This window comes from Misgurnus anguillicaudatus, chromosome 21 (genome assembly GCF_027580225.2).
Source record: "Misgurnus anguillicaudatus chromosome 21, ASM2758022v2, whole genome shotgun sequence".
Lineage (NCBI taxonomy): Eukaryota > Metazoa > Chordata > Actinopteri > Cypriniformes > Cobitidae > Misgurnus > Misgurnus anguillicaudatus.
In genome coordinates, this window is record NC_073357.2 from 35,796,585 (window position 1) to 35,818,156 (window position 21,572).

The 21,572-nt window shown below is 37.6% G+C and overlaps 1 protein-coding gene and 1 long non-coding RNA gene across 2 annotated transcripts in view; one reads left to right on the forward strand and one right to left on the reverse strand.

The window, feature by feature from the left end:
• slc12a4 (solute carrier family 12 member 4) overlaps positions 1–12,192 on the reverse strand; it is a 30,832-nt gene extending 18,640 nt beyond the window's left edge. Inside the window, exon 1 of the mRNA XM_073859033.1 lies at positions 11,933–12,192. Coding sequence (XP_073715134.1) covers positions 11,933–12,068 — 136 coding nt within the window. The 5' untranslated portion in view covers positions 12,069–12,192. The remainder of the gene's footprint in view (positions 1–11,932) is intronic.
• LOC141352906 (uncharacterized) lies at positions 2,907–3,878 on the forward strand. Its single transcript, XR_012359961.1, has 3 exons — positions 2,907–3,033; positions 3,320–3,341; positions 3,457–3,878. It is a non-coding gene; the product is annotated as an uncharacterized lncRNA (long non-coding RNA).
• Positions 12,193–21,572: the final 9,380 nt, after the last annotated feature.

Consider the following 21,572-nt stretch of genomic DNA (forward strand, 5'->3'; position numbering starts at 1 on the left):
GCTTTAACTGTTATAAAAATACAGAGCATTTGTGAGCATTTGTGAAACTGAGGGCGTGAAAATAAACACGAAATACACGTGATGGTTGTCATGTGGTGAATCCGACCAATCGTGAAAGAGCTGTGTCGTCATTACAGCCCGTGCAGCTCCTCTTCGCGAACTGCGCTGGCTAAAGGCCCGGGTATACTTTTTTTTCCGCGTCCGCGTCCGGCTCGCGCGCGCACGCGTCCGCGCAGCTTTCCGAGTATAGTCCCCGCGGCTACACGCGGATGGCCGCGTTCGACACTATACGCAATACAAATGATTTCTTATTCAAATTATTAGTCTAACAGGCTGTCAGGGCAGCACTGATTTGGCGACATTTACTGTACATTAAAACATTAAGATAGGTGAAGAAAAGTAACTGATCCACCATTGCAAACACAGTTTAGAACAAACAAGACAACAAAGAACAGAAATCAAACAAACATGCTCCACAGCTTTCTGTTCTTGGAAGAAGTAAAAGTTAAAGAAGAAAAACGATAGTGTGTGTGCAAATGTTGTCTATTTCCTGTATAATTGTTTATAGTGGAGTGCCCTGTCTAAATATTTTCACGCGCATGCGCTGTTGTACGCGGACTGTACGCGCACTGTCCGCGCGGTCTCAAATTTTGGGCTGCACGCGGACGGTCCGCGCGGCCGGCCGCGGACCCTCTTGATGACGAAAATGACGTCATGCGGACGGCGCGCATACGCGGACGTCCCTAGGTGTGTTCGACTTCATGCGGCGCTGCGCAGACCGATCGGTGGCTGACTTGAAGCAGTGCATTCCGGTTAGTACTTTTGTCCGACTTAAGCTGGCGCTGCAGGCACGTGACTGTGTCATGTGGTTTTTAAGTACCGCGAGAGCGATTCGAGATCAGCCGCCGGAGTCAGCCAGCGCAGCTTGCGAAGAGGAGCTGCACGGGCTGTAATGACGACACAGCTGTTTCACCATTGGTCGGATTCACCACATGACAACAATCACGTGTATTTCGTGCTTATTTTCACGCCCTCAGTTCCACAAATGCTCACAAATCTGTATTTTTATAACAGTTAAAGCTATTTTCATGTAGTCGCGATGTTATATTGTTTCATCTTCATCAAAATAAAAAGGAATAAAAAACGTAGACCCAACTACATTGGTATTTAAATAATTTATGCTTATTTTGAACTTTATTCTTGTAAAAACAGATGCTGTAAGCCTCTTCAGTTCCACTCGTGCTCATACACGGACATTCAAAACAGTATAATTCACTTTTTATGTAGTTTACATCTTACAAATCATGTTTAATGCAATTAAGCAAGCAAACGGCACGTGATCAGCCATGCCTGACGTAAATGCAGCAAGCTACGGGAACCACAGAGCGTCCGACTTCACGTCTCCGTTTTCGGCTCCTCCCCGCCTGCACGCGGCTAATCTCGCCGATCGGTTACATCCAGCCACAGCCGATGTCGAACACACCTCCTAGTATACTTTCGGCTTAACTCAGGCGGCTGATCTCGAATCGCTCTCGCGGTACTTAAAAACCATATGACACAGTCACGTGCCTGCAGCGCCAGCTGAAGTCGGACAAAAGTACTAACCGTAATGCACTGCTTCAAGTCAGCCGCCGATCGGTCTGCGCAGCGCTGCATGAAGTCGAACACACCTCAAATTTACACGTACCCGTGCATATATGCCGTCAAGAGAAGCTGAAGCCCACGTAATAGCCAATCACCGGCAGCGCTGGTCGTGACGCGAACTGGTTCTTCATGTTGGAGGGAGGAGTTGTTGCAGTAGGTGATCAATGACGGCAAAGTACCGCGAGAGCGAGTTGAGGAATCACACGTAGAGGTCTAATTTCGAATCGCTCTCGCGGTACTTTGACATCATCTGTCTGTCGGTTCTTGCAGCGCCGCATTAAGTCGAACACGCGTAAAATTGCTGACCTCCGAGCACTCATCTCTGCTCCTCGACATAATTGAGCAGCTGTATTTGCAAATACAAACACACGAAAGGAGTTTGTACGAACATAAATGTGATCTTGGAAGCGTTCAGCGTAGCAGTCACATGTAAACATAGGTCGCACTTTTGACGTAGGTGCGAGCTCTGGCGCATACTCTGTGACGTTGCCTGCTTAAACATCCGTTTAGGCTTGTTTGAGATGAGCAAATTCTGCGCAGAATCGATCACCGGTGATCCGCGCAAGATGCATGTCGGTTAGAAAAGTGTCCGACTTACGTCCGACTTGCTCTGATGTCACGCTGACGTGTGCAAAATAACTCTCGCGATGGAGAGGCGGGCTCGTCGGATTCTACAGCCGAGCGCAGTTGCTCTCCACCGACTGCGTTGACGAAAAGCACGATGGGAAAAGACTTGCTGACGACACAGCTTAATGCTCATTGGCCAGGTTATGTCAGCTGATGACTTGTTAATTCTAAAAACTCTCATTCCTGTAGTAGTTTTTATATTAATTCAGTTGTTCTTTACTATGACATTTATATTTTTTATGAATTCCTCTAAACTTCTGTATTGGTGTTGATTTATTTGTACTGTGAGCTGTTTATATTTCACACAACAGAAACGAATTTGTATTACCACTAGATTTATTCATCCCAACATTTACTAAGTAACCTTTTCCAGTAACGAACAGTTCACCTTCGTTGATTCTCCTTATAAACATCTTTATGTAAATGAATTTATTGGTATTTAAGTTGCATCTATTTAATCCGCGATAAAATACGCGAACGTGATCTCTGCCTATGCTGACGTTTGTAGTCGACTGGACTGCGAGATTGGTGAAGTGTCTGACTTAAAAGCTCTTTTTTCACTCCTCCCCTCACTGCAGCCGTCTGCTCTCGTCTGAATTTCAGGCAAGGCAAGCTGCATCTCAAACAAGCCTTTTGTCTCAGTTTATATGCAACCGTGCAACCGAAGATTTTCAAGATCTCCACTCTGGCCGGAGTTTTTAGAAACAATCGGTTTCAGAGGCGAGTTCTCCGTTTGCGTGTAAACGAGGGGCACAAACGAAGGTAAATCTCTCAGTTTTTAAAAATAACCATGTACGTGTAAACAGAGCCCGAAGCTGAAGGCAAATTAATCCAATCTCCCAACAGTAAACACATTTTTCATATGTGATGTAAATACTGTTAAATACTCAACTGATATATTAATTTATCTCTATGGCTAACGGCTGTTATCGCTCTGTCTAGCTCTGCTGCACACTGTCGTTGGTAACGTTCTATTTAAAGTATTTAATTACAGTTAATTAAAACTTTGAAAAAGCCTTGCTCATTGCACATATCCCTTTTTTAATAGATGGATATACGATTTTAAGAAGGTGAGAAAGTATATATATTCACAATAATCTAATCTCAGAAATACATTGATAGACAGTTATAAAATGTGAAACCTCAATCTCTTACATTAATATGCTTATGTGTAATAATTGCCAGTGCAAAGAGGTAGGGAGGAGGTTGCAAGAGAGAGAGAGAGAGAAAGAGCTTCCATAATCAGGTGAGAAATTGTTTTTCTTATGTAACTTCATAGTTACTGTATTACAGCATACATATTTTGCTTATTTTTAGATAAGAGAAGTTAAAGTGTCATTGTCAAAATGTGTTATGTTACAGTTTCAGAATAATAATACAGAGAACACTTAGATAAAAATAGTTTATAAAACTGCCGTAAATGGAGAAAAAATATCAGCAGGGGACTATGCGTTGGAACCCCTAGATTTGGACTAAGCCCCCAATGTCTACAATGTCTGGCTCTGCCCCTGAAACCAGCATGTGTTACTGTGTATGCAGCATAAGCAGTGTGCAGAGTCTTTATCCAGGTCATACTGTGAACTTTTACTAAAAATTGAGTGTTCAATATTACACACACACACACACACACGCACACACACACACACACACGCACACACACACACACACACACACACACACACACACACACACACACACACACACTCTTATATCAAACATTTGTCATGCTTAGTTACATCACATCTAGTGCATACACACAATACAGTTACTAAATGTGTATACACTAGCTCACACACTATACATTTACACATTCATACAGGTACATATATACTGCGTTATACAATACACACAGCTTCCCAGGCACCTATGCATTACAAACCAGTCAAATGCACCAGAGTGTGAGCGGACTGGCATTAGGTGTACAGAACAGACCTTAACAATTAGTCAAATGCTGCCCTCTAGCTTAATAAAAGTCTCATTATTCAGCTGTTGTTCTTTTTGAGATTAAATGCATTAAAGTTTAACACTACCTTGGCATTTTAGGCAGAAAATGAGAAAAAACTTCCAAGAGATGTAATGTTTACTTGATTGTTATTACTCTTAACAAAGTGCAAATTAATGATTACATGACAGGCTAGCCCCCATTTAAAATCTCTTGCTGTGTGTCTGCCAGAAAGGAAAGCAAATTTCTTGTGGTGACAGGCCTAAACACGTTAACAGGACTGTGAAAAAAACAAGACTTTGCTGTAGATCAAAGCATTACAGTACCAGCCTCACAGCTGCAGGTACAGCTGTCATCATGGACACATTTAGCTATTTTACAGGACATTGTGATTGTGGTTATAATTGCTTGATGGAAAAATAATGTATAGAAATATTCTATTTGTTTAGAAAAACCTATGGTCTATTGATCAGATACAGTCCACAACTCTTCAAGTGTTCATAGTGGGAAGACTTTAAAGCACATTTGGTAGCCAGCTGTAGTTCAAACCTCTGCAGACTCAAAGGAAGACAGACTTTAGTGTGAGTTGTAAATTAGCTAACTTTACCTCCATGGAAGTGGAATGCAATAAATGTTCTTACACAGGGGATGGTTTCAATTGAACTAGGCAACGATTTGCATTCTGGTGCCTTGCATTACCTTTTGTACATGTGTTTATGCCTTTGTTTATGTTCACATACGAATTAGCTGATTTTAAACAAAAACATCCAACCTGTTTGTGTTGGAAAATACTGTACAAAAGCTGATTAATTATAAAAAGTAAGAAGATTATGTGTAAAATTGGCCCGACATGCCATTTTAAGGTCTTCATTATGAGTGAAGTCAAGCTGTTTAGGCCGATTAAGGTCTTGATTTTCATTGGCAATGTACTACTGTGCAATGATGACATGCTTGGTTAATTGACATGATTGTCATAATAACAGCGAGTACATTCCAAACAGCGTGCGTGTGTGTGTGTATCCCTACTCTAAAACAAATGGTGCAAAATAGTACCAACAGTGGTTTATTGGCTTATAATCATAGGAGAACCATTTTTAGTGCTAAACCTCACCTAGAAGACTGATTATTTTGTAAGACAACGCTCCATCACATACATCAAAAGTACTCCACTGCATGGCTGGCCAGTAAAGGCCTTAGAGATGAAAAACTAATGCCATGGCCCCCTTCTTCACCTGACTTAAACCCTATTGAGACCTTTTGATCCCTTCTTAAGCAGGACATTTACAGTGAAGGTAAACCGTACACCTCTCTGAACAGTGTCTGGGAGGCTGTGGTTGCGTCTGCACAAATGTTGGTTCAGACCAGATCAAGAAACTGACTGAATCCGTGAATGGAAGGCTTGTGACTGTTATCGAAAAGAAGGGTGGCTATATTGGTCACTGAGTCTATATATTTTTTTATTTTTTATTCTTTTATTAATTTTTTTTTGTAAATGTAGAGTTTGTTTATTATTCTCACTTTAACAGTTGAAAAAAAAACAAGTGAGATGGTAAAATCTTTGTTTTTCATTTAGTTGCCTAATAATTCTGCACACTAATAGTTGCCTAATAATGATGTACATAGAAATATTCTCTTAATAAAGCCAACATTTCACTTTTACTACTTAAATGTTTAGGTTTGAGGGTTTGTTAACATTTTGAATTGACCAAGAGCACTGTAGTTGTACAATAACAGAAGTAATCCTCAAAAATACAACTTGCCTAATTATTCTGCACTCCCTGTATAGCGCTAAACATGGTTGTTTATGATCACAAGCTAAGCTTTTTTAGAGTGCATGCTGGTAATGCTTTCACTATTTGAGGGTAAAATAGGTTTGTTAAGTACAATTTATCAGCATAGTAGAGGTTAATCTCAAATTTTAAAACACTTACATAAAACATTTGCTAATCTTTCTTACAAGTCAAACAGATTTAATGAATATCATGAGAACTGTGACATCCCAACAGCCTGTAATATTTCTAAATATTTAAGTAATTAATAAGTATTTAGACATCTTACAAAATATATCAGATTATCTGGACCTAGAATTTTGTATCATTTTCTATAATAGAATAGCAATATTTGTGGGGAAGCTCTCTAAAAGTTACAGTAAATGGAAAAGATTTTGACCACATGCCATTTATACTGTATTAAGTTTAAAAGTGGCTCGGACAGATTGCACAATAGCCCATTAATGAGTAGTTCTATTGTGCATTAGTGAAGTACAAATGAATAAATATGTGGAATTTTACCCTGCTGAGAAAGCAGAAAGTATGCAATCTTTGATGTCTGGTAATGAGAGAAAATCTAAAGCTAAAGTGAGAAGAAGCCCTACTGTGCTCTGTCAGAATAAATGTACATATATTAAGCTGTCACTGGGATGGTACCCTTTAAAATGATCCTTATACAGATATATGACCCGGGACTAAAAGTAGTATGTGTACATTTGTAGCAGTAGCCAACAAAACATCATTATATTAAAGACACACTATGCAGTTATTTTACCTTAATAAAACAGCTTCAAAGTTATTTCGGTGGTAAACAAAGTCATAGTAGGGCGAATCATCCTCCTGTTGAAGCTCGGGGAGGACGCCGCTAACAAAACCAGCAATGCAAGCTTGAGAGAACCGCCCCTGACAAATCTCGCGAGAATCACGACTTGCTTTACGGCAACGACGTCACACACGTTAGGCTTGTTCGACTTCATGTGGAGCTGCAAGAACCGACCGCCAGATGACGTCAACGTACCGAGAGAATGATCCGAGACGGCACTTTGACGTCATCCGGCTGTCGGTTCTTGCAGCGCCGCATGAAGTCGATCAAGCCCATAACAACAGCTGCACACGCGAATTTGAGACGTGAGGCTAAACGATTTAAAAGTTAAGAAAGCGCGTTCGGAAGAGAGTAGGAAAAGGAAAAGAGAATCTGACCGCATTAGGAACCGGACAAGAGTCCCACTCGGTCAGGTTTTTACTCGTTAGATGAGCTAAAAGACAGCACTGGATGCAACAGGGATGCTGATCTGGCGATCTTTTTGATGGACTAGTAAGTAAATCTCTTATTTGTAAAGTTGTTTGCGGTCTATGTTGTATGTTGTTGCGCTTGCTTGTAGTATGTCATGCGATTTTCATGACAACGGTTGTCAATATCTCACATAATTATCAGGATATAAATAAGCCTAGAGGTTGTAAATAGTGTAAACATGCACAATTTGCAAACTATTATGATAAATAGCAATAATCATGTATAGTGACATTATAACGACAAATGTTATGAAATAATGCAACGTACACAATTAACATTGTCATGGCATTTTGTGATGTTTTACATTACAATAAAAGAACACAAATGAAATGATACAGTAGACATAGACTATAGACTGTGTTTACTTGTGATTTAGCTGCAATCATGTAAAAACGTTATAAGCCAGCAAACGCGGTAGGCTACTTTATTATTATGCACTCTACACTTGGAATAAACTTCTTATTATCCTGTTACCATCATCTGTAGTTTAGTAGACTATGCAGTAGCCTAATATTTGTATGAAATTGTGAAACATTATCTGGTCATTATCTTCGGTACTAGAGTGGGAAATTACAGTGGGACAGTTGCAAGTATTCTCCAGCGACTCTAGGGGTCGCTGTTTGACAAAAACGCAAAAAATGCATAGAGAGGCTTTAAGTAAAGATCATGGTCATAAATATATTTTGTACATATCCCACCACAAATATATAAACAATTAAATTCTCAACATTTTGATTTTATGCACCCTCAGATTCCAGATTTGGAATAATTGCCAAATATTGTCATATCCTAACAAACCAAACCATGTTCAGCTTTATAGCCCATAAATTGGTAAATTGATATAAATCTCACCTTCATACACCCTTAGGACCCTTATGGTTTTGTGATCCAGGGTCACATACAGTATGTGCCTCTGAAGTACCAATGTGTAGGTACTAGTATGCACCCTTTATGTACAAAAATGTACCTTTTAAGCAGGTATCACCCCAGTGACAGGCAGCTTTTTGTAATTTTATTGCTGATAGCGTAGTGCTGATAGAGCTTCAAACATTACAGATCATAACAATCATCCTAAAGATGCTGGTTTATTAACACATATGCAGTATGAAAACAAGAAGGTTGATACAATTGATCATTGCCTTAATAAGATCACAATAAAAATAGGGCTGGGTATTGGCAAGGGCCTCCCGATACGATACGTATCACGATACATCATGATACGATACGTATCGTACAGTACACTGCGTTGCATGTTGCGATACATTGCGATACTTTTTCTCTTTGAAAGCTGCAGGTGTTTTTAAATTTTCTGTCATTTTCTCACTCTCTCTAACTTCTGAGACATTGGCAGCAGCGGCAGAGGAGGTCGTTTGACGCGCACAGAGGGATTTGATGCGTTTTAAAATATCGATAGTAGAGATCAAAGTATCGATACAGCTAACTATCATGATAGTTAGCTGTATCTATATTTTTGCACAGCCCTAAATAAAAACACATCCTACTCTGACTCCCACCTAAAAGAATGGTACTAACATCTTCTCAGGCATTTCCTGGTCAAGGCATTTTCTAGGTCCTTTCAGATTTGTCCTTATTTTGCTCTTGAGCTTTTGATAAACCCTTTATAGGCCCCAAGCGTTATAAATGACCCCCTTTATGCCTATTTATTAACTCTGTTCATGATCTTGATTAAAGTCTAAAAACTATTTTATGTATGAGATTAGTAAGAGATATGTCAATATGCTGTGCTGGCAAGTACAGTTGTCTTTCAACATAAGCTAATACAGGCCTACAGGGCATGAGTAGACCACAGACCTTTATGTTGTTAAGGACTGCCCAGAGCTTGCATTCAAAATAGCACAGTTGTGTTTTTATTTCTGTGTCATATAACTATTCTGTAGGTTTTTCCAGAGATGACATAGATCTCCCTGGCCATTAAGCATTTGAGGCAGAACACAACAGCTGCTGATTTTGTGTTATGCCCACTAATAAAACAATAAAAAAGTTGGGTTAGTAGAGAGACTTTTATAGAAAATGCTTTGTCGGAACCACCTGGGTTAAAAATCCATATATTTTTGTTCATACACTGCTAGAATGGCTGTTAACCAGCTGTTAGACAGCATTGTTAGTATCCCTAACAAAAATGTTAAAAACACAACCTGTTGGTGCAGATACAAAGAGGAGCAGCCTGCATTGTTAGTGTTACACAAGATTTGAACATGATCTCCTAATTATGTCAGGATAAGAAATCTTCTGCACTCTATTCCTTTGCTGGTTTAAATACGGCTGTTCTGGGCACACAGAACAGAACATTTTTATATTCCGGGAAAAGCCAGACTATCCTCCTCCCTGCCCTCCTCTCAGTAAGGCATGACGTGGTGAATGAGTGATTCCAAGCCGGTCGTTTTGCCATTAAAGGCCTGTTTTGACACAATGATGCCAGTGTGTAGCAAAGCTAGCATGCTAGAAAACAAAGTTAGCAGTGTGAACATCCTACGTCTCAGCTTCTCTTAAAGGAATATTCCATTTTCTTAAAAGAAAAATCCAGATAATTTTCTCACCACCATGTCATCCAAAATGTTGAAGTCTTTCTTTGTTCAGTCGAGAAGAAATTAAGTTTTTTGAGGAAAACATTGCAGGATTTTTCTAATTTTAATGGACTTTAATAGAGCCCAACATTTAATACTTAACTCAACACTTAACATTTTTTTTCAATGGAGTTTCAAAGGACTATAAACAATCCCAAACGAGGCATAAGGGTCTTATCTAGCGAAACGTTTGTCATTTTTGACAAGAAAATTTAATGTGTTTTTAAACCACAACTTTTCGTCTAGGTCCAGTCGAGCGCAACCTAACGTAAATGCGTAGTGACGTAGGGAAGTCACGTGTTACATATATAAAACGCACATCTGCGGACCATTTTAAACAATAAACTGCCACAAAGACATGAATTAGTATCAGTTGACATACAACAATGTAGGAACGGTGCTCTTTCAAGACGCTTGTAAACACTGGGGCGGAGTTTCGCGTTCGTCCTCTGTGACCTCTTGACGTCGGCGCATCACGACCGGATCTACATGACGAGAAGTTGTGCTTTAAAAGTGTATATTTGTTATTTTTATGCCTTGTTTGGGATTGTTTATTGTCCTTTGAAACTCCATTGAAAAAAACTGTTAAATGTTGAGTTAAGTATTAAATGTTGGGCTCTATTAAAGTCCATTAAAATTAGAAAAATCCTGGAATGTTTTCCTCAAAAACCATAATTTCTTCTCGACTGAACAAAGAAAGACATCAACATTTTGGATGACATGGTGGTGAGTAAATTATCTGGATTTTTCTTTTAAGAAAATGGACTAATCCTTTAATGTTAAACTATCCACCAGTGCAGTTGCTACGCTAAACCAGTCTTCTGTATTAAGAAAATCAAACAAACTCATTGTATACAGAGACATGGACATGGACACAACCACAACCATTACACATCACATTCTGCTTTAAATCCAGACCTGCCCTGTCATAAAACATACATCTACTGTTAGAAACTAAAATAAGATGTGTAATTGTACTCCTGAAAGTATTATGGCTTGCTGTATACTCAAAAATAGCGAAATAGAGACTTTATAAAGCTTTAGAAAATTTAAAATCCTTGAGATATGCTTGAGGTGAAGGTCAGTTTGTGTGTATATACAGTATACGTGTTTCTTTTAGGCTTCTGTAATAATATACAGTATTAACTTTTTTGATTCTTCTTTGTGATTCATTCTGTTATGTTCATTATAATCATTCATTATTCATTATTACTGTATAATTGATCTGAAACTGAGTGTACATTGTGGGATTGTTCAGGACATCTGATAATAAAGCTAAAAATATTAATTTTAAATGCTAAACAAGTCTAAACTATATTACACTTTAGTTCTGATTCATAAAATATTAGTTTTGAACAGTCTCTAGGCAAAAACATGACAAGACTGGCTCCAGCTAGACTTGACTTTTGACAGTCAGCTTTGCTTTTAGAAAACTAAGTCACAGCTGCATTACCAAAGGCCCATATCTCTGAATCAAGCCTTCAGGGCTCCGCACATCTTTATCTCAGCCTTCATTTCTCTCTGCATCACTTATTGTGTTTTCTCTGTTTTAAGATGTTTTAAGATGTGGAAAGGAACAAGATGGAGGAAAGAAATACTAGTCAAACCCTCAGCTGCAGTTGGTAAAGGACAGTCTTGGTACAAAAGGAGAGCTCCAGCTTTTGTGTTTGTGAATAGTTTGGGCCTGTCCCATTAACCCCCCAGTCCCGCCACTGCTTTGGCCCTTTATTGTTTTCTTTTGTCACCACAGTGGCGTCTGGCATGTCAGCTGTATGCCAAGAGTCTCGGCTTCAGCCACTCGGCTAAATCCTTACCCTTACTTCAAATAACGCAGCATTTTAAACAGATACAATCAGGAACCGGGAAGTAGTCATTGGATCTTGTGACATGAGTTATTTAACAACTGCCATGGTTACCACACTGCTGATGGTTTGAGGATGCTTGGTATTGTCAAGACATCCAAGATTAAATCTTTGTCAAACTATCAAACTTTGTAAACTTCAAACTCAGCTCCTAATTTAAGCCTCATAGGAATGTTTTCTAAGACTGACAATTAAGAAAAAAAACTTACCATCCGAACTGACTGTGTCTCCATTCCCAGAGTATCCTCCCTGTCCTGTGTCTCTGTAATCCACCCAGTTTATTCCCTCCAGACTGTCATAGGACGGTGAGTTATCCTGCACTGGTACCACAGTAAAATGGGGCATGTTTGCATTAGTTTAGTGTCCTTCTTTTCTCCTTTCGTTGTCTTCTTTTGGCAGATAGCACGTTCTCAGCTGAACTCTCCCAGAAACCTCCAACACATTCCTCTAGTCTTCCCTCACTTCCTCTCAAGCCATTAGCATAGTCTCCACCCTCTTTTCCCAACCCCTCCTCCAGCTTGGACAAATAGAGTGGCTCTGACACTTTGGCCTGTCTAGCTTTTCTCAACTCTTTCAGCTGTCTCACTTTTGCCGCTCACTCATGTTTCCCGGCTTAAAATGTGAATCACAGGGCTAGTATGGCTGATGGTGGGTAGCTTCGTTCTTCAGCTGGAAAAACCCAGACAAATCAAAGTGTTTGTATAGAAACAGCTTTCTTTCTTATCCAGATTTTGGTTAGTGAAATCAGCTCTTATTTAAGGATTTAAGGACTGGGAAGATAATGCTAAAATTGTTCAGATTTACAGTGGAAATACTTGGATAAATGTAGATTTTGTTAGCATGTCAAAAGGAAACGGTAAGCACCTTGGCAAGATATCAGTGTACAAGCAGCAGCCAGTTCCAACAAGTTAATAGGTAACAGCTAAAATCACAAACACACGCATACACAAAACAGTGGTTTTGAGTCAAAAAGATATATTCACACACACACACTGATCAGCCATAATATTATGATCACCTGCCTAATATCGTGTAGGTTCCCCTTTTGCCACCAAAACAGCCCTGACCCATCGAGGCGTGGACTCCACTAGACTTTCAGATCCAGCATTCACTTTTGAGCAATTTCAGCTACAGTAGCTCGTCGGACTACACAGGCCAGCTTTCGCTCCCCACGTGCATCAATGAGCCTTGGTCACACATGACTCTGTCTCCGGTTCACCACTTTTTCTTTCTTGGGCCACTTTTGATAGGGACTGACTACTGCAGACCGGGAACACCCCAAAAGAGCTGCAGTTTTGGAGATGCTCTGACCCAGTCTTCTAGCCATCACAATTTGGCCAACTTTGACAAGGTGGTAAACCGGCGACAGGGTCATGGGCGGCCAAAGCACATTGATTCATGTGGGGAGCGAAGGCTGGACCGTGTGGTTCTATCCAAGCTACTGTAGCTGAAATTGCTGAAAAAGTGAATGGTGGTTGTGATTAAAAGGTGACGGGTCTTTATATAATTAAAAAACCGGCAAGTTCTGTATTTAGGATACTTGTTACAGCTGTAACTGTAAAAATACTTTGATGCCTTAAAATTTTTGTTAAATCAACTCAGATTTACAGGTCATTTCAACTTACTATTATTTATCTTGACTATAGATGAGCTCACATGGTTGTGCCCTTTCACATCTTTGGCACTTCTTTTAAGGCATCTCATGTTTGCATTTAAGAGCAGCATTTCTGAAATCTGGGCACACTTTTAATACACATGCTTCTTTACTCAAAGAGAGTTTTATGCTTTTCTGGGAATCTGATATTAGGGTGTATCTTGTGTCTGTCAGTTCAAATATTTCTTTTCAAGAAACTCAATGAAACAAGGCCACAAAAGATGTGGGATGTGTCTTGAAGCAGTCTGTAATTAAGACTTCTATTTTAGGTTGCCTAAGGTCAGAACCTTCTGCCTTCTCGCTATAAAACAAGTTAAATGCATTAGCTTTTTGTTAACATGGGCTTTTTGTGTTTATGGCCTTCACATACTGCATCTGGTCTGCTAATGCACTGGGATAAGGACGAATCTGTTAATCACGGTGTTACAGTGGTATTTAAAATGTATGTGTTAAGGTTGTCCAAGTAAGAATTTTACAAACGTTTTCATGTATTGTACACCAGAACAGCTATCAGGTTGGATGTTAAAATGCTCGATGCAGAATTTTCACAAATGCTTTTAAAAGTCTTGGGTTGAATATAGTGCTATAAATAATACATTAAAATTAATTATCAATTTAGCTACAGTAGTTCTCCTTTCCCCCTGACCTCATCACTCATTGTGTCTATTGAAATAGGACTATTGCAGTGGGAGTTACTAAAATTAATGTTGAGAAACAGCCATTACAATTTTTAGCAGGCTGAAACACATATGGCCTCTCTGTGCCCCATTGGTTTTTAGTTTTCATAACAAGCAATTGTGATTTAATACTGCCTACCTCTAAACCTAACCCAAGCACAACCCTTTCTGCAAATTTATATTTTCATGAAGACATAATTGATTAAACCTCAAACGCACCTCGTTTTCTGTTTACACTACTGGCCCTTGGGGTCTATATGACCTCAAAATTGATAGCATCATTGTAAGAAAAATATACATTTTCAATAATACAAATAATATATCTTTTTTTGTTGTTTACTTAGATCTATACAATAAAGCTGTGTTTTGAGAGATTTAAAGTACTTTTGTACCTGTTTACCACTAAATTCCTCAACTACACCATTAGCTTGCCTGAAAAATATACTTTTTTTAATGAAAATTCACATTAATTATAATCTAAATTTTATTTAAAGTGTTTTTAGATATTGATATAGGTGTTAGGTGTTGAATTCAGCCATCTGTTTTTAGAAAAAAAAAACATAAAAGAATTACAGTTTAGGAATTAAATCATTTCAACCAGCAGATGCCCATAGAGACCCATTTATTTCACTGGATGTGGCCAACTGCTCAAATCACTACTTTGTTTATATAAATATTAGAAGGACATTAAAAATAAATATTATTTCAAATAGTAATTTTTTGTAGTTTTGTAGTAAGTGTGTGTGTCTGTTTGCGTGCTCACGCACGCGTGTATGTGTGTGCGTGTTTGTGTGCGTGCACGTGTGTGTGTGTGAGGGTACATGTGCGTGCATTAAGTCACACCCCTTTATATCTTATTTTCTGCATTTGTGACTGAATTTATTTGCCAAATTCCATACAAATGCTCTCTCTGGCAGTCATACCTGTGTGTGTTTGTGTAAGTGTGTGTTTGTGTATGTTTGTGTGAGCATGTGTTTTCTGCATTGCATTTATGCACTTAAGTACCAGGCCTTCATTTCTGTGTCAACATTTTCAGATTTATGCTGGATTTATTGATATTTATTTTTTGACAAATGGATTTTTTTTGCATTTCCCATTCATTTTCAATTGGGGTCATATTAACCCCAAGGGCCATATTAATAAAACATTTTTTACATACCTAGAACAACCGAATCAGGCCCAGTTTTTTGTGTGTATGTAAAGATAGATTATTTAGCAAAAGTCACAAAATTTTATATCTCTGAGATGAAGGGAACCTTTTTTTTAGACCCCAAGGACCGTTTGAGGGTTAAACTCTTTTTCCTTGAGGGTCGTTGACATACACAATCAATGTTTTCAGGCAAACAGAAATAAGTTACTTGTTTAATAGCTGCATGCACATTTAACATTACAGATAGCATGCACATTATGGTCATGAATCATGGATAGTAAAGTACATCAGGCACACTTACAGGAGACAGTGAGCTAAAAATCTTTTTTTCATAATAGAATTTAACAATTTATTTATTCAGATATCATTGGTGTAATTTACACTGGGGACATGTCCCCACCACTTTTTGAAATGGCTGATTTTGTCCCCACCACTTATTGAAAGCATTTGGTTAAAATGTTATAAACAATCAAGTGATACACTGCAAAAAATGATTTTCATGAAAAAATTCTTAGTATTTTTGTCTTGTTTTCAGTAAAAATATCTAAACATTTTTAAATTAAGATGCTTTTTCCCGATGAGCAAAACGAGCCAAGAAAATAAGTCTAGTTTTTAGACCATAAATATCAAATTTAAGTGATTTTGTGAATTAAACAAGCAAAAAATCTGCCAATGGGGTAAGCAAAAAATCTTGAACATTTTTCTTAAACACAAAATTCAAGAAAAATGCAAGAAATTTAGCTTACCCCGTTGGCAGATTTTTTGGCTTGTTTTATGCACAATATCACTTAAATTTTACATTTTTGGCCTAAAAACAAGATTTATTTTCTTGGGTCGTTTTGCTCATCAAGAAAAGGATCTTAATTTAAGAATTTTTCGATATTTCTACTGAAAACAAGACAAAAATACTAAGTAAGAAAGTCATTTTGTTTTGCACTGCACGACCAGGGTCCAGGGTCACATGTTGGATTGTGTGTTTATGGTGTGTTTTCTTTTACATATGTAATGAATTTCATGGTAATCATTTACTTAACGTGCTGCTGATTTCTACAGTATGGTGCTTTGGCGCTGTTCGTTGAGCTGATGTTGCAGGGACTGTTACATGTGCAGTCGACATTGTTGAGGGTTTTATGCTGAGTATTTTTGTGTTGTTGACTGGCCTACACTATACCCATTTTTGATGTGCCGTTACTCAATATTTTTCCCGTCCTGCTGTAATGTTTTCTCATCTGATCTTTTGTCCCCACCACTTTTCAACACAAACTGACGCCCCCTTCAGATATTATTATGAAACATACTGCAGGAGAGCAACACAATAGCTAATAGTAGGCTAGTAAACATAAATATTTATATAGTAAAAAACAATGCCAAAAGGCAAAGCATCCATTATGTAAGAAAGCTAAATTGTATATGTTGCATATTCAGAAAGAAAAATCAACTAAAGACAACTTAAAGGAATATTTCATTTTCTTAAAAGAAAAATCCAGATAATTTACTCACCACCATGTCATCCAAAATGTTGATGTCTTTCTTTGTTCAGTCGAGAAGAAATTATGTTTTTTGAGGAAAACATTGCAGGATTTTTCTCATTTTAATGGACTTTAATAGACACCAACAATTAACACTTAACTCAACACATAACAGTTTTTTTCAACGGAGTTTCAAAGGACTATAAACAATCCCAAACGAGGCATAAGGGTCTTATCTAGCGAAACGATTGTCATTTTTGACAATAAAAATAACAAATATACACTTTTAAAGCACAACTTCTCGTCTAGATCCGGTCGTGATGCGCCAGCGTGACCCCACGCAATATGTCATGACGTCACAGAAGACGAACGCGAAACTCCACCCCAGTGTTTACAAGTGTGTTGAAAGAGGACCTTTCCTACGTTGTTGTATGTCAACTGATACTAATTAATGTCTTTGTGTCAGTTTATTGTTTACAATGGTCCGCAAATGTGCGTTTTATATATGTAACACGTGACCTACTTACGTCACTACGCATTTACGTTAGGTTGCGCTGGACCGGATCTAGACGAGAGGTTGTGCTTTAAAAATGTATATTTGTAATTTTTCTTGTCAAAAATGACAATCGTTTTGCTAGATAAGACCCTTATGCCTCGTTTGGGATTGTTTATAGTCCTTTGAAACTCCGTTGAAAAAAACTGTTACATGGTGAGTTAAGTGTTAATTGTTGGTGTCTATTAAAGTCCATTAAAATGAGAAAAATCCTGCAATGTTTTCCTCAAAAAACACAACTTCCTCTCGACCGAACAAAGAAAGACATCAACATTTTGGATGACATGGTGGTGAGTAAATTATCTGGATTTTTCTTTTAAGAAAATGGAATATTCCTTTAAAACTTTACCGTGTCTCTTGCGCCCTCCTAAGGCAGAATGTCATCTGTGCATTCAATGGTATGCATACCATGCATTTTGTCTCAAGCCATCCAAACATTTGCTAAAATAATAAACAAGAAGAAAAATGTAATGAAACAACCAAAATAATGTTGATAGCATGCTTGTTTATGAAAATCAAATAAGTTCCTTTAGTTTGCTTTACCATGCAGTAAGGTTATTATCAGAAAATTAAAATGCCAGTGGGCCAGTTTTGACAAGTTCCAATGTCTTGTTGGCTTCATGTGATACGTTTTTTTTACTGTGTATGTAAGCAAGTAAAAACACAGGCTAAGTGGGTTTGTCCTTTAAAGTTATACACTTTACATGTTCCATCTTGTTCACAGATTAATATAAATTGGGATTTTAATAGTATTTGAATTAGTTTTGTTTGATATTAGCCATTTTAATAGATTCCTCTGGACTACTTGAGATCCTGAAGGGTCCAGATGTGCAGATCTTTCTGTTTGTGTAATGGCCACACCCTCTTTTTAGCTTGATTTTTCAGAACATTACCAACTCTTTGGGTATTACATTTAAAGAAGTTAATCATAATTATAGCTTAAGTGCAAGCACTCTCATTCCAGCAGGTTTATAGTAAGTGCTTGGTACATTGCTTCAGGGCTTCTGTCTAAGCACATAACTGCTAAAACATGTGCTTCTCCACTATTATGAAATGTGTTTTTCCATTCTCTCAGTGTTGGTTACAAATGATACTAAGCATCCAGTGAGACATAACTAAAGTAAAAAGTAAGGGATTTCTTTGTTAATAAGATTATCAAAAGTTATATTCTAACTAATTTAAAAGTTCAGATTCCCCTGATGATCAGAATATAAATTCCACTATTGTCCTGTAGATGTAGCCAAAGTTCTTCAGGTCAATTTAGCTGACTCCAGCACAGTCCTTCTTTAACCACAAGAGAGTATTGCTTGGTTTTGTTGTTTACGGAACAGTGAACCAAACGAAAAATGACACACACTTATTACATAATGCTGGATACAATCATATTTCCAGATATTTCTCATGGGAAAGCTCTCTTATTTCCTTCTGGTCTTGATTCAACTGATGTTTTTAAAAACTACTTTTATTAAGCTCAGATTCTAAAGAAGTACAGAAAGTTTTTTGGATATGTATATCTGTTGATGTGAGTGTGAAGCCCTGTCTGTTTAGGAGGACATTCTGGGATAAGCAAGGATTTGTGATGCCCCACACTCAAGTACCACAAGTGGCGTAGGTGACTAATAACTAAAAGTCAAAGTTTTATTTCTGTCTTGAATGGAACCTTTTAACAATGTGCAATCTGATGGACTAATCCCCAATTCCCCATCTCAGTTTATATAGTGTTTGTGACTGAGAGCCAGTTAAAACCAAAAATATGTCTGGTGGCTCTACTCCACACAGTCTTACAGTCCAGCTTTGTGTAGGGGTCTGGGATTTTTTTTCCGGAGTAAAGTCATCCAAGGAGAAGACATACCTGTAATGAAGAGGACTATTATCTCTCAGAGGCTGCATTACCATACTTCATGGTGTGTTTATGTATGCTTGTGTTGGTTTAACTAGCTCTCCTGTCCAACTCTGGAAGGGGATATGGCTTTTAAATTGGTCTTGTAAGCTTGTCAACAACCTAGTGCATTATGTGTCATTCATTTTTAGGTTACCATAATCACTCTATAATATACTAGATTCCATAAGTCTATTATATCATTTATATAATTTAGGCCTTAAGTGTAAAATCATAACATCATTTATTTGAATTAAACTCAGATACTTTAACGTGGTGAAACAATATTGACCCACACTTTCTAATAAACAGTGGTGTTTGCATTTTCTGGCTATTAACTATAAATTTAGGTAGGGCAGATTTTGAGTCATATCGAAGGCTATTTGACTAACCTATGATCAGGGCCAAACGGAATCTGCAGTTTTTTTAGATTTATTTGCAGATTTTTTTTTTTTTTTTTTTGAAAATCTGCGGAATTCAACAGAATGATTTTTAATGTTTTGAAAGGATATTAGAAAATTTGAGTTGTAAATATTACAAAACATTACCTACAGATATATATACACTCACCTAAAGGATTATTAGGAACACCATACTATTTTTGTTTGACCCTCTTTCGCCTTCAGAACAGCCTTAGTTCTATGTGACATTGATTCAACAAGGTGATGAAAGCATTCTTTAGAAATGTTGGCCCATATTGATAAGATAGCATCTTGCAGTTGATGGAGATTTGTAGGATGCACATCCGGGGCATGAAGCACCCATTCCACCACATCCCAAAGATGCTCTATTGGGTTGAGATCTGGTGACTGTGGGGGCCATTTTAGTACAGTGAACTCATTGTCATGTTCAAGAAACCAATTTGAAAGGATCGATTTTTGTGACATGGTGCATTATTCTGCTGGAAGTAGCCATCAGAGGATGAGTACATGGTGGTCATAAAGGGATGGACATGGTCAGAAACAATGCTCAGGTAGGCTGTGGCATTTAAACGATTCCCAATTGGCACTAAGGGGCCTAAGAAAACATCCCCCACATCATTACACAAACCACCACCAGCCTGCACAGTGGTAACAAGGCATGACGAATCAATGTTCTCATTCTGTTTAAGCCAAATTTTGACTCTACCATCAGAATGTCTCAACAGAAATCGAGACTCATCAGACCAGGCAACATTTTTCCAGTCTTCAACTGTCCAATTTTGTTGAGCTTGTGCAAATTGTAGCCTCTTTTTTCTATTTGTAGTGTAGATGAGTGGTACCCGGTGGGGTCTTCTGCTGTTGTAGCCCATCCGCCTCAGGGTTGTGCTTGTTGTGGCTTCACAAATGCTTTGCTGCATACACTGAAAAAAAAAATCCTTTCAATTTACGTAATTTTAATGTGTACATCGGTCCCACATGATCCGATTGTTTAAAACCAAAATAATTTTCTCAAATTAATTTTTATGTGTCAGACCAAAACATTTTAATTACTTTAAGTAGTCTAATAGAAATATGTTGACTCAAAGTGATATTTCTCTTTACTATAACACATTTATTTTGTAATGTTTAAGTAATTTTATTATGTAAGGGGACTAGATTTTCATCTCTAATTCCAACATGCTTTTTTAATGCTTATATTATGGGATTATGTAACTCTAAAGCAATTTCATTATGTCTCTGGCACCAGAATAATCATCCATAATTATCCAAATGTTATTTATTTATTTTTAAATACAAAATACATTTGCATTGGCATAAAAAGCAAAGAGTTTTGTACAAATGTTTAGTGATATTGAGGCAAACCACTGCTTTCAGATCATCAATTCATTTAAATCACTACACATTAATTCATTAACAGCCAATAACTATTACAACAATCAGCACATGCAGTACATACATAAAGGGGCAATTTCCCAAACAGGTTGTAGATTAATCCATGACTAGGCCCTAGTTAGTTATATTAGGATATTTTTAATAAAATAAAGTTTACAAACAAACCTACCTTACAAAAACAACACTGGAGTACATCTTTAGACAAAACAATGGCACTGATATATGGCATTGCAAAAGTCTGGGACTAGGAAAAGCCCCATCTGTGAAACTGACCCAAATGTTTAAAATAGTTACTATCACAGTAGATTTAGAAGTGCTAAAGCACAAACACTGCATTCCAAAGAGACATGCAAAACAGTAAGTACTATTATTTATAAAATGGATTTACAAACTGGAAAATATCACTCCTTCAGAAAGTCAGAGCTACAGCATTTATAAAATGTTAAATCAAAGATTAAACAAAAACAAAATACAACAACCATTTCAAAAATCGACTCTGAGCAGCAAACTGTTAATGTATTAATAAGAGAAAACACATAAAACAGATAAAAAATTCAAAAATGAGCAACACAGTCTTTCTGATCCTTTCACTGAAAGAAACTGTTCGTTAAAGTTACTCTCAATGCAGTTTGGATTTCCTCAAAAATAAAGCG